Here is a 14225-nt window from a genome sequence, read left to right as displayed (position 1 = left end):
TGTAAAACAACTGATAAATTACCAAGCTTCAAAATGGCAGCTGTTGCTTCTTTCTTAACTTCAGAAGGACTGAACTGGCTCACCTTCCCAAATCCCAATTTCCCTGATGCTTTTGAAAGGCTTGCTTCTTATGACTTTTGGGTACCAGCTCTATTTATGAGTGGAGGTATTCAGATGATTTCTCTGTGCGGTGATAAACTGATCGAAACATGATAGTTCTATTTAGGCTGTGAGATCAGATTTGCTTCTGACCCATGCTGACCAAAAGATAAACACCTGGGAACCCAACTGTTATTTTGCATGTGGACAGGTCAGAAGGATGCTTTTGCTCTGGGCTCCACCATGAAATCATAGTGGCGTGAGATCTCACTTGGTCCCTTATGTGGGGCAGGCCAGCTCACATTCTGCTGTTGCCAGAGACATGAGAAAAAGTGAAGAAAGATTCTGCTTCTCTTTGCTCAGAAGAATGTTTTGTGATCCAATCTTCATATGTGAAGGAAAGAACTAAGTCCCAAATGTCTTAATTCCACTTTTTTTTCTTTTTTTGGCAAAAAGTAGACACTTATCATGGTATATACATTACGTATTCAGTATCAGGCCTTCACTATGTATTTTGGAAAACACATTTAATTCCTTTCACTCTTTCTCTTTATTAAGTGTCAAAATGATTTATTTCTCCTCCATTTTGGTAGTCCTTGACTATTCTAAAGATTCTAGACATAGCTTATGATCATTTCACAGGTTCATGTATCAAATTGAAAGGGAAGGTCAAACATTTAATGAACTATGTTTTTCTGTATGATAAAAGTTCTTTTTGAATAATATATCATATAAGCTGGTAAAAAAGAATGTTTCCTTTAGACACTCATAAATTTCCCAAGTAACTGCATTAAGTTCGTTGCAAAGTCTACTTTAATCCACTAGAGATAAAATGCAGAGTCTGAAATTAATTTCACTGCTATGAAACAAACTCAAATGCGTTTGACGTCTAAAAGCTTTTCTTCATTGATATCTTAACACGTAAAAATAGTTTTTGAAGACGTTTTGGTTGATTTCTGCTGAAACCCTGCTTTCATTATAGTTTTATTTAACTCCCCTGTGATTTTAAAGGAAAGAAGTATATGTGTGTGTGTACACATTTTTTTACTTTAAGAAGTCACATAATAACTGGAAAAGAGACTAAAAATAATTCACTCTTCCCATGGTTTTGTGAAAAGAATGTTTCTGCTTTCTTAAAATAAATGAGACCTGTAAGATCAACAGCTAACCAATCTTTTGGGGGCATGTGACAGATGATGTCTGTAAAACTCATAGGGCCTCAGGGGAAAGGCTCTCTATATAAAGAGAGGAGCTATTAAAAAGTAAGTAAGTGCTTATGTGAAGGTGAACTACAATTCCTAGTCTGAGATTCATATTTCCACTAGCTGAAAATAGGGTCCCGGTAAAAAGCATTTGTGGGACTTGTCATGCCTGAGACAGTAAGCCTCCACATTTCAGACCACATCCCATGGAAGGAGACTAATCCTTTTCCATCATCTCAGCCCCACCCTCCGTTCAATAAAAAATTTGAATATTCTGGAAAGCTTCCCCAACAAGGCCTAAACCTCTGGCCCTTCTCCTTTATGTTTCTTGGCCTTTCTTCCTCCAAGCAACCCCCCACCCCACCTTTCAGAAGTTTCTTGAGCTACAGTTCTCAACTATTTGCATTTTCCCCCCATCACGCTTTGAGCCATCATACCCGTGTTTCTGACCAAATATCCCAATTTCTTTACTAATCCCCATGACTTTCTCAGACGGCAGGGCATGAGAATCCCTTCTATAAACATTTTAGAAAGAACGGAAACTCTTTAAAAAATCTCTTCCTCCTTTAAACTTTATCCTTCCCATACTCCAATCCTAGAGGAAAATGAATTTCTTCTATTGCAGTGTTACCAGGAATTTACCAGGAATTGTAACTACATTTCTTGTCTGCAGATAATACTCAACCCCCCATTCATGTTAGCACGTCAGGACATGGTCCCCTGTTGCCCTCTGTGGATGTCATACCCCCAATGTTTCTTCTCTATCATCAGCTACAGAATCTTATCCTTATTCACACATGTTATTACACTTGACCCTTCTTTTGTTTTTGATACTTTTTATTTTTATGATTTATTTTATTTTATTTTTGGCCGTTTGGGTCTTAGTTGCGGCACATGGGATCTTCATTGAGGCACGCGGGATCTTTTGTTGTGGCAATGGGCTTCTCTCCAGTTGTGGAGTGCAAGTTTTTCTCTCTCTAGTTGTGGTGTGCAGGTTCCACAGTGTGTGGGCTCTGTAGTTCGTGGCATGCAGGTTCTCTAGTTGAGGTGCATGAGCTCAGTAGTTGTGGTGTGTGGACATAGTTGTCCCTCAGTTGTCCCTCGGCATGTGGGATCTTAGTTCCCTGACCAGGGATTGAACCTGTGTCCCCTGCACTGTAAAGCAGATTCTTTACCACTGGACCACCAGGGAAGTCCTGTTACTTTTTAATAATGACTGTATAATTGTCAACTATAATTATATAGAACAAAGTGGTTATTTTTTAATTTACTCTTTTAAATGTTGGGATAAAGAAGAAAATGAAAAGATCTAGCAAAGAAATTGCATGATGAGCCTGGCTTGTTAAACAGAAGCCCAGAATCACCATGAAGAATCACTAAAAAAAAAATGTAACTACCTTGTACTCTGAAGTTCAATACCAATATATTTTTTAACCAGTACCACATTACTGGGAGTTTTCAGTATCACTGAAATAGTTTAAAATCCCAGCTTTTCATTGTTTTCGTTTGAGATTGTAAGGCAATGTAAACCATCTTAAAATCAGGAAAATTCTGAGCAGGAATGTAAAATTTTATTTATGATACTTCAAATATCTGGCAGTAGGTCTGTGCTTTTACTATAAAACTAGAAACTATGCAAATTTTTCATCAAAGTATGACATAGTTGAAATTCATAGCAAGATTACAATTTGCTTAATTTAAGATTTCACTGAGTTAAAACGTATATGGAATTTAAGTAGACAAAATTCTATCTCCCCCACATTCCTTAAAATCTGATATAAAAATGATTTAGTCTATATGCCGGGTAGAGAATTCTGCACATTTTAAATCATCTGTTTCTAAAAAGGGTATGATTCCAGTATAATTTAGAGCCACGGAAACTATAATTTAAGAGTACCAGAATCAGATTTAATCACAGATTGAAACTAAGCAAAGAGCAAGAGAATATGTGAATGAGAAACAGCGCAGTGATTTGTTTTCTGTGAACTAGTCCACAAAGGATGCTGTAAGCGTCTTTTGAAAAGGTAATTTGTGCACAACTTTCATCACAGGTGTTTTGGGTTAAGTGTTCAATACTGTGGATTTATAGGAAAGAAAACAGTGGAATTTATGCTAACATCTTATAGTGATATCAACGTTTAGACTCTGATAAATCCTCAAGTGAATGTTTTTCAAATTGTGTATTCTGGAAGGAAACTAAATGCTCATATTTGGAACCACTTGTCCTTATAACATCAACATGTCTCTAAAGAGCTGTTTTGTCAGAGGCTCCTTTAATAACCCTGTTTTTAAAGAAATAAACATTTTGAAAGTCACATTTTCCAAAAAGAATGGTCTGAAATACAAAACTAGTGAGTTGGGGATGGCTCTTTGGCTTGCCAGCCTACTGTCTTGATGATTCTAAATTTGAAAATAGTTAGTTATGTCCTTAGGCAGATGTGAATACAATACCCTGACCCCCAGGCTTATATAAAGTCATAAGGATCAGAGGAGAAGGTCTGGATGTCTTGAATCCATCTTCAGTTATGGCAAAATGTGTAAGTCAAAGCGCCAGCCTCACATACTATCTTCTTGATACCTGTGTGAAAAGAATAGTTATTTCTTTAGATGATACCATCCTAACCCCACCTTTATTCATTCTGTAGTTAATAAAACTGAGAAATGCCCATATATTTGCTTCTCAAATTGCTTCTCTTCCCTCAGTACCTGTTGAGTAATTTCGAGATGAAAACAAGATGGCCAGGATAGGAATAGTTCTAAAAAACATTCACATGGAAAGATTTAATGGGCATTCTTTTCATAAATGCAAGAGATGATACCCCTGCCCGTATCAAACTCTGGACTCCCATATTTTTTCTCATCACCCTTTTATTTTATGATTCAAGAATTCTGTGATACAGAAACCTGGGATAATTGGGCACCATGTTTCTTTGGGTCCAGCTGTCATCAGTGAAATCACTGGAATGCTGGTATATCCTTCAAAGAAACTTTTCTATCTCCTCTCCCATTTGTGTGGGAGATCCCATGTGTATTTAAACTTGAATTGACTCCCAGCAATCAAGTTCTTCTCCCTCTCTTGCTCTCACCCCACCCATTTAGCAGATCACTACCCTTCCCTCTTCCTAGTGTATAATGTCAGATGTGACACAAGGGAAGTGTCCTCTTATTCTAGGACCATTTCATCCCATCATTTGCCCTGCCTCTCACTTTGGGACAGTTTTTTATCCACCTTAAAACTCCCAATGCCATGAAATTGCTGCTTTGCTTGCCTTTGAACTGCTACCACTCTCTGAAGCTGATGCTGGTACAGGAACTCATCTTGGACCTACCTACATTCTGGTGCTGCCATCTTGTACCATTGTGGAGCTACTTGGAAGCCACTCTTCTGAAGTACGAAGAATCTTTGGCCACCACTTGTATCACACCATTAACCAAACTCCAAAGTAGGGCTCCCTTGCCCTCCCAGGATTTTACAGGGACTTTGGGTAAAAATAGGTCTGTTAGATTTTCTTGAATCCCCTGGTTCTTAAGAAGTTAATCATGCAAACATTGGAGCAAGGCCAGAAGGAACACTGAGTTACAGACTCAAAATCCCTGCTTCCTTATACTCACTGGGACATTGTTCTGAATCTGTACTCTAGGGGTTCACCTGTTCCTTCCGATGAGTTCTCTCCCTTCAGGTTTTTCTATTCTCTTCCTAATATATGCCTGGTGAATTTAGCTTACCCATGTTCTAGCTATGCCTAAACTTGTCTGAATCTTAAAATGATTAAGCTTGGATTCCAGCTGGTGTCCCTTATCACCCTTTTATTTTAATGCTCTTTTTATTACCCCAGGTTATGTTTATTTCCACTGTATATTCTTTTTTATTTTTTCAGTTATACATATGTATATTTATTCTTTTTCATCCTTTTCCATTATGGTTTATCACAGGATACAGAATATCGTTCCCTGTGCTATGCAGTAAGATTGTTGTTTATCCATCCTATATATAATAGTTTGCATCTGCTATCCACTGTATTTTCAATCCTTAATGTATATATGTTTCCTACCTACTTTTTTTAATAAGTCAAAATGAAGATTAGCTTTGAAAAATAAAACCACAGTAATACACACCTACATAGAGTTTTCCTAAATCAAAATGTTTTAGGTAGGTTTCTTTACTGATATATTTGCAGTATCTAAAACATCCTGTACCTTTAATAATAAAATTCAACATTGTTAAATAGATTTTACAAAATAGTCACTATTTTTAATACCTGCAATATAGTCTGGGTTTCTATTAGCACTTCTAAGAAAAATAACTGTTCAGCCCTATTCAAAAGGTTCAGTCAACATAATCAAGGGAGGTATAATGTGTCTGAAGGACAAGGTCATATAGTTAATGCTTCCACAGTGTAGCTCAAGATCAAGAGCCACTGAGTAAGTATGAACTTATGGAATCTTAATAGTCACATCATTGCTGAAGTGGAAAGGAAACCAAGAGGAAACTTAATAATATCAAAAGTTATTTTAAAGGGAGTTCACGTTGCTTTGAAGGGGACTTTGCTTCACACACAATATCTACCTTTGTAAAGCCCAAGAAACCCATATTTGTCACACACACACATCTTTACAGTTTTCAAAATATAAATCTTTAGAGCAGTCTTCTTTCTCCACAGATAAAAATGAAAATATTCAAAGTCTTTTGAATAATAACAAAAGGAATCCTCTTGCAAACCCAAGGAAACTTGGAACTCTGGGTTCAATGCTTATTTAACTGGAAAAGGGTCAGTGTGTATTGTGATGAATGGAAAACTGATTTTACTGCATTCCATTCACGGCCATCGTGTGGCAACCTATTTCAGTATTAGAAAGATCATATATTAAAAATTATTTCTGCAGTCATCCATGTATACAAGTAAAAATTTTGTTCCTGTTAAATTATCACTTCATTAAAACATCAAACTTAGAGCTCAACAAATACTTTTTATGTTGTGCTCCAAGACTGAAAAAAAAATCCAAAATTTAAAGAACAGATCACCAGTTATTCTCTTCCATCACAGTCAAGTTTCTCAGTTCTGTTTTTTTTTTTTTTTTTCTTTTGCTGCACTCTCTGTCACTGGAAACATCTTAAACCAATTTCAAGTGCTACACCTGAATAAACATGTTGTAAAAGTGTTTATGTATTGAGGTGGGTCAGTTCAAGGTATGGTATTTGGCTGGAACTTCTAATTTCTCTTTTTACAGCAAAAGGGCTGCCAGAAGGAGGAAGTCTGAGCTGAATTAATACATTTGTTACAGTGGAAGTAGAATGGAAACTACTCCAACCACAAATCAAACTGCCTCTTTCATTTATGCCAGTGATATAGTTTTTCTAAGAAATATAGACTCTGGCATGGAGCCACTGTAAGTTTGCATTTAAAAGAGAAACCCATACGCTTATTTGTTTAAGGTTTACTGCTCTGATTATTTGAAAGTTCTTTCTCTGCTAGGACAGAGTGAAGTGGCATTTGGGAAGCCGGTGGCCATTTTCATATTTGTAAGAAAGCAACAAGTTTTCCCAATGAGCAATTGTTGGGGACGTTGATGGATGCTGCCTGCATTGACACACACGCATTTTTTTTAACCAATATCTCCACATTTAAAGGACCTCTGTGTTCCTCCCAACAGCTGCACAGACTCACATAACACAGTCTCCTTTTCTGATGGTAGAGGGTCCCTGCACAATACAAGTATACACAAAAGTGTTTATGCTGCCAAAATAAACTGTGTTAAGAGCAAGAGTTTATTTGCTAAAATGCCATTGATTTTAGGGACCTATTTCCTTTTCTTCCAAGGTGGGTCAGGTCTTAGAATGGACTGAGGCTACCCCACAGTCGTGACTGAATAAATATTTTAAGAAAACTGGCACATCTTTCTGGGTGCAAGGCAGGGCCAATCATGCACGTATTTGAAACCACATGATATATTACTCTGAAAAGATTGGTAACTTCTGTATCTGGAGTAGAATTTTTTTTTTTTTGCGTGACTTTTGAGTAATTCTCACCTAAAAGTACAACTTAAGGTTAAACAGTTTGTCCTCTCTGGGTGATTTTCATTGAATTCAATATCAACTAATGGTTTTCTTTATATATGCACACACATATATACATATATATAATTTTCTGTGATAATTATTTTAAATGAGAAGATCATAGCAAGAGTGAATTGTAAAAAGGGGGAACAGTAATATCTAACTCCTAAGGTATTTGTGGAATCACATTAAATAATGCATGGAAAACACTTAGAAAAATGCCTAGAGTACACAGCATGGGCTCCAAACATGTTTTTTTATAATGATAATACTTATCATTTATAATGATAAGAATTATTATTGCTATCCCAGAAGGAGAAATACTTTATCAACATCTACTCCTAGTCTCCAGGACACTTCTCACCCATTCCTGCCCAGGCCCTGGGTGCACTCCTTTTCTGATAAACAACCACTCCAGGGGCTCAAAAGGGTCTGGGACACAGGCTGGTTTAGAGACCAAGGTGAGTATCCAAGCTCACCTGGAATTTTTCTCCTTTCCTGAGCATCTCCAGGCTTGGTTTGCATCTTCTGAAATCCTTTCAGTAAACATAATTCGGGCATGTCCAAGTTCAGAAGGGGAGGGATTCCGTAATTTTCATGTTTGCTTCAAAATCCTTTACATGGAGAAAGACCTGGAGCTTACAGCAAATCTCCATCCCAGCAGGGGTTCTGGAAGGATCTTTGAAGAGCTTTAAGTAGATCACAGCTTTGTAAAGATCGATGGGCACAGGCCAGAGGTGAGGGGGCGAGGCTATCAACACTAATTAACACTGGAAAGTCTCCAAAGAAGCTGGTGAAAATAGAAACACCCAGCCAGCCTTTCAGATTTTATCACATGGAGGAAAATTATAAGGCACCTAATGCAGAAGCGCCTGTAGCTAATTTTTTGAAATTACTGTTTAACGTGGACATTTCCAGGCTAATGGGAGTCAAGCCTTTCCATTTAGAACATTGCCAACTTCCAGGTCTGAGAAGGGACCATCAGTGAAGGCCTGACGGTGTTCTGTGGCCAAAGAGGGATACAAAATGGAAAATCAAGCATGGATAATTGTCTGTAATGGTAAACTTTCCATGTTTATAAGAATCTTTGGCCTGCAGAGAAAACATTCTGATAGTGTTTTAAAAAGTCTCCCTTTTTGCAAGTACCCTCTGAGTTCATTCCCATCAGGTAAACTTCATCTCTTCTTCATAAACCCAGTGCTCCTTCGCTCTGTTCTAGGACACAGCATCAATGTAAAGTCGGCTGGTCTCGTGGGAAGACACGGGCCTCAGTCAAAACAACCATTCATGGTGGCCTTTTTCAAGGCTAGCGAGGTACTTCTCCGATCTGTGAGAGCAGCCAACAAACGGAAAAATCAAAACCGCAATAAATCCGGCTCTCATCAGGATTCCTCCAGAATGTCCAGTGTTGGAGGTAAGCAAAAACCAGAGCAGCAGTTCTGCACAGAAAGTGGTGGGGTCATGTGTTGCAAATCAAGTAGCCACAATAAGTTTACCCTCTGGATATACCTTTATTTGGTCTATTAAATCATCCAGTGGTATTTCTCGCATCCCCCAAATGTTTCATCAGCAAATCACTCAGTAATTCATTTTAAAATACTGTAAGTAGGACTTGCCTTCATATGTTGAAAGATGCAGTTCAAATTAAAATCAAGCTGGCAGTAATAAAATTACGGAATGCCTACATCGACAAAGGCTAACCCAAACTGAACTCCACAACTTGTGAGCTGACCTTTCCAGGGCCTCTCAAATATAGATGGGTAACCAGGTATACTCAAAATAAAAAGATTTCTTTGGTACTTAAAACAGTACATGTGAATCATGAAGTTTAAATTTTTTATGACAAGAGAAGCAGGGAAGATTTTATGGTAACTGAAATAATATTTATATTTCCATTAATTATTTGGAGTGCTGTTATCTAGATAATTTGTTTTGAGTGTGTGTGTACACATACCTGCATATGTGAAATCGAACAAAATGTTACAAATGCACAATTGATCCCACTGTGCTTGCAATTTAATCTATTAATTGATAGAAAGGGAGATAAAAGTACAGTTGATCTGAACTCATCTGAGAAAATCTGAAGTAATTTAATAATATAATTTATACCATTAAGTACCTTGTTTAGTCCTGGTACAACAAATTTTCATAAGCTGTTCTTAGATGAAAATGATGGCTATTTTATTCCTAGGAATTGTCTTATATGAAAAATAAACCCATTTGAAGGGGAAACCTTGCCCTAGAACATTCCATCTAGTATGGCATATTTGTTCATTTGTAAAATGTGTATTCTTCTATGTTGATGGCCACCATATGCAGTGTACTTGTGAGGCACAGTGAATGAGCTGGTGAACAAAACAGATATGACCTCTGCATAGGGTATTTCAGAAAATTAGAATGTTTTGCTCTTCCAAAAAGACACATTTAGACAGTGTTTGCCATTATTCCTGAAAAAAAATCTTCATTTTTTTCCCAATTGCTAGAAACTGACAAGTCATATTGTAATTTTTTATTACTCCAATATGCATGAGTGATAGATAAGATTATAAATGATTATAAATGAAACAAGAATATACAGAATTTTTTTTGAACCTGAGACACTCAACAAAAATACTAAGTGGAGCTCACTGGAACCCTCCTAGAGTGCAGGTACAGGAGAATCGTGTTAGAAAGAAGTCTGTTTTGTGCATCTAGCCACAGAAGCAGAGGGAAGAGTTCTATATGGAATTGCATCATACTGAATTACATGCTACGCAGAAAGCCATGTTTTAAAATAATTTTCCATCAAGTAAGTTTAACTGTCTCTTTCACTTGAAAGTAAAACGTGATATTAGTGCCTTATTACAAGGCTATTTTATAAAAATCTTCACAAGATATTTAGTTTGGCAAACACTGTAATGGCTTAATATGAAAGATGGAGAAAAATAACTTTCTAAGACCTTTTCTTCCTTGTAAATACTAGCCTGTCAAAGTTGTATATTTTTCTTTCCATGTAGAATGGTTCTGAAATGGGTTGAAATGTTTTTAATTTAATGTAGCAGACTGCATTAAGAAAAAGATTTGTTAAATCTTGAATAGACTAGTAAATAATTTTTGAGGAAATTACAAAGGAAAAAGGATAAGTTGCCTACGTATTATTAGAGCTCATAATGACTCTGGCAGAGGCGTTCCAGCAACTGAAATCATCCGAATCCTTCTCCCTATTGGTGAACTCTATTTATCTTCCCTTCCTGACCACAAGTAACAAATGTGCTTCTATAACTAGAGATGAATAAAACACATGGCACAGAAATCACGTAACTTTTCATCAGTTTCCTAACACCATTCAGAGTACAAAATTATTCTAATATAGACCAATATTTTCTTTTTAAAAGGTGTGTCATTGGCACCCATTTCTGTGAAATATGCAGTAGATGGTTTTGGAACATGCTCATATTTTGATAATAAGAAGAAAGAAAGTAGCTGGTTTGTGTGTATGAGACTTAACCTTTCAATAGTTAGTAATCAAGCAGACGGGAAAAAGTCTCATAGGATTTGGCCTGAAAGACAGGGGGTTAATATAAACATAAAATTTGATACTTAGGAGACTTGAAATGCCAGTGAAATTTTAAAATTATCCAAATATAAATAGTAAATGCTGTAATACTACTAGGCTTTTACAATAAAATACTGTGTGAAGACTCCATAACTAAGAACGGGGCCAGGAGGAAGAAGGGAGAGAGTCGTATTAGAAGTTTGCTTGGTTGCATTTTTTTTTTTTTTGCAAAGCATATCCTCAAATGTTAAAAGTCTCCAACAGTGCAGGAGAACCCAGGTCATTCTTGCTGCCTTTACCTCATTTCTTTCTTCTTTCTTCTTTGTGGAGAGCCTAGAACAGGGTCTAACACAAAATAGCAACTTCACAAACACACGTTGAAGACCTTAACGTGTTGCCTGTATGGGAAAAACTAAGTTCCTTTTTCAGGTGCCTATGCACAGAACCACTGCTCCCAGATTTTCTGCAGAAATCCTCCCTCTTTGGTACTCTTCAGGTTTTTGGCAAGAAAGTTGAGCAGACACTTTGTGAAAGATGTTGCTTGTTTCACGATGAGCCAGCACAGTTGATTTTCATTTGAACTTGGGTTTGGGGGTAAGAAAATGTAGGCATTAGCTAAATGTTAAGGGAGCCACCCTTTAAGATGGAAAGGCACCAAGTTGATAAGATTTTAAAGAACCTACCAAAAGCAAGATGCTGTTTTGAGCACTATATCAGTGCCGAAAAAAATAGAACATTAAGAGTTTACAGGGCACATGGCAAGTCCTGATTCACTGCAGAACTGCTTGAAAAGGTGCTTATTGCAAGCTTGGTACTAGGGATCTTTGAAGGTGAATCCAATCATTGGTGCCCTGCCTGGAACCATGGTGATTTCTTAAGAAGTCTTTCAAAGAGGCATTAAAATGGGGACACTCTGGGGCTTTGCTGGCTGTCCAGTGGTTAAGACTCCACGCTTACACTGCAGGGGCAAGGGTTCGATCCCTGGTTGGGGAGCTAGGATCCCTCATGCTGCGTGCATGGTGCAGCCAATAAATAAATAAATAAATAAATAAATAAATAAAATGGGGACACTCTGCAACTCCCAACTCTTTGACAGGCACTATCTCTTGCCTAATGGATACAGTGTAAAATCATGCCTCTTGGACAAAAATATTAAAACCAGAAGGAAAAATTAATTGGGATTATTTGTTTAGACTGTTTTATATTATATAATTAATATACATTTTCATTATTTAAAAATAATCAAGTCTTCAATAAAGCTAAAATTCTCCTCTGATCACCTACATCTAATTCTTTTGAGATAGGTTATACTGATACACAAGTATCAACTTGATACATGTACTTCCAAATCTTTTCCTCCGTATATACATCACTTTTGGAGAATATATTTTGTTATGTTCTATATGTGTGTGTGTATATACATATGTATATATATGCACACACACATATATATTCTTTTTCAGATTCTTTTCCACTGTAGGTTATTACAAGATATTGAATATAGTTCCCTGTGCTATACAGTACGTCCTTATTGCTTATCTATTTTATATATAGTAGTGTGTATATTTTAATCTCAAACTCCTAATTTATCTATCCTCCCCCCATCCTCTCTGGTAACCATAAGTTTGTTTTCTACGTCTGTGAGTCCATTTTTGTTTTGTACATAAGTTGTATCATTTTTATTAGATTCCACATATAAGTGATATCACATAATATTTGTCTTTCTCTATCTGACTTACTTCATTTAGTATGATAATCTGAAGGTCCATCCATATTGCTGTAAATGGAATTATTTCCTTTCTTATGGCTGAATAATATTCCATTGTATATATTTACCACATCTTTTTTATCCATTCAACTGTCAATGGACATTTAGGTTGCTTCCATGTCTTGGCTATTGTAAACCGTGCTGCTATGAACATAGGGGTGCATGTATCTTTTCAAATTATAGTTTTCTCCTGATATATGCTGAGGAGTGGGATTGCACGGTCATATGGTAGTTCTATTTTTAGATTTTTAAGGAACCTCCATACTGTTCTCCATAGTGGCTGCACCAATTTACATTCTCACCAACAGTGCAGGAGGGTTCCTATTTTTACATACTTTTTAAGAGCAGTTTTAGGTTCACAAGAAGATTGAGAGGAAGGTACAGAGATTCCCCATGTACTCGCTGCCTCCACACATGCATACCTCCCCCATTATCAACATCACTCACCAGGATGGTGCGTTTCTTTCCAAAGATGAACCTACACTGAGACATCGCAATCACCCAACGTCTATAGTTTACCTTAGGATTCACTCTTGTTGTCATATAGTTGGTATTATGTGTTTTTAAACAACGTATTTCAGCCATCTTTCAAAATGGTGACTTCATTTTTTTTTTAACTGCTACAATATATTCAGTAACGCTTGTATCAGAGTTTATTTAATCACGTCACTCTTAAAAAGAAATTTTGGTTGTTTTTAAATTGGAGCTTTCAAAATCAATGCTGCAGTGAAAATCCTGCAAAGCTGCATGTGTGAGAATGGTATTAATCTACATGGTTTTTCCAGTAATTAACACTAAAAGCTGGTATCTGTGCCCTGAATATGCAAAATTTTGAAAATCCCTTCTCAGACGACAATTGTTTTGGTTCCTAGATCTAGTCTGATAGATGTTTTTCATCTATCTATCCATCTGTACATTTATCTATCTATCATTCTGTCATTTAACCCTGTCCACTACTTCCTAGTTGTGTAATCTCGGAGACATGTCACGTCTCTCTGTGTCTGTTTCTTCATCTATGAAGTGGAAATGCTAATACCTGCCTCATAAGGTAAAATTACATGAATTGTGAGGATTAAATTAGTTATTTAATGTGTGTAAAGAATGGAGAACAGCGGTACGTACTCATTCAGGTTTAGGCATTATCATTATTATTTGTCAAATTAAGGTTTGGTTTTTCAGAACTGGTACCTAAAAAGTTCAGACTTTTACATCAGAGAAGACTAGAAATCCTCTTTCTCTAATCAGTACCCATACCCCTGGTCACTTATTGTCAAATTTCTATCTAGAGAGAATTCTAGAGAGATAATTTATCCGGGCATGGTTCATTGTAAAATATTTATTCAGTGTTAAATAAGCACCCACAATGTGACAAGCAAGTATTAACTATATGCTCATGAAAGATGGGTAGCATAAGAATTTTGCTTCCTAAAAAGCGCTCCCACAGACAATGGGAAAGACATGCCCGCTAGTACTAATCAGGAGATAATTCCACTAGAGTAGGTACAAGGTAGTGTGGGAGAAGTAAGGATAGTGTGTGACTCATGAGAAAGAATAGACATTTTCCAG

The 14225-nt window shown here is 36.7% G+C and overlaps 1 protein-coding gene across 2 annotated transcripts in view; it reads left to right on the top strand.

Moving 5' to 3' along the window:
* BMP5 (bone morphogenetic protein 5) overlaps positions 1-14225 on the top strand; it is a 119135-nt gene that overhangs the window by 91227 nt on the left and 13683 nt on the right. For both annotated transcript variants that reach the window (XM_019931396.2, XM_019931395.3), the window contains exon 4: positions 8576-8770. In XM_019931396.2, coding sequence (XP_019786955.1) covers positions 8576-8770 — 195 coding nt within the window. The remainder of the gene's footprint in view (positions 1-8575; positions 8771-14225) is intronic.

This window comes from Tursiops truncatus, chromosome 10, assembly GCF_011762595.2.
Source record: "Tursiops truncatus isolate mTurTru1 chromosome 10, mTurTru1.mat.Y, whole genome shotgun sequence".
In the NCBI taxonomy this organism is placed as follows: domain Eukaryota; kingdom Metazoa; phylum Chordata; class Mammalia; order Artiodactyla; family Delphinidae; genus Tursiops; species Tursiops truncatus.
This window is presented reverse-complemented; position numbering and strand designations above follow the sequence as displayed.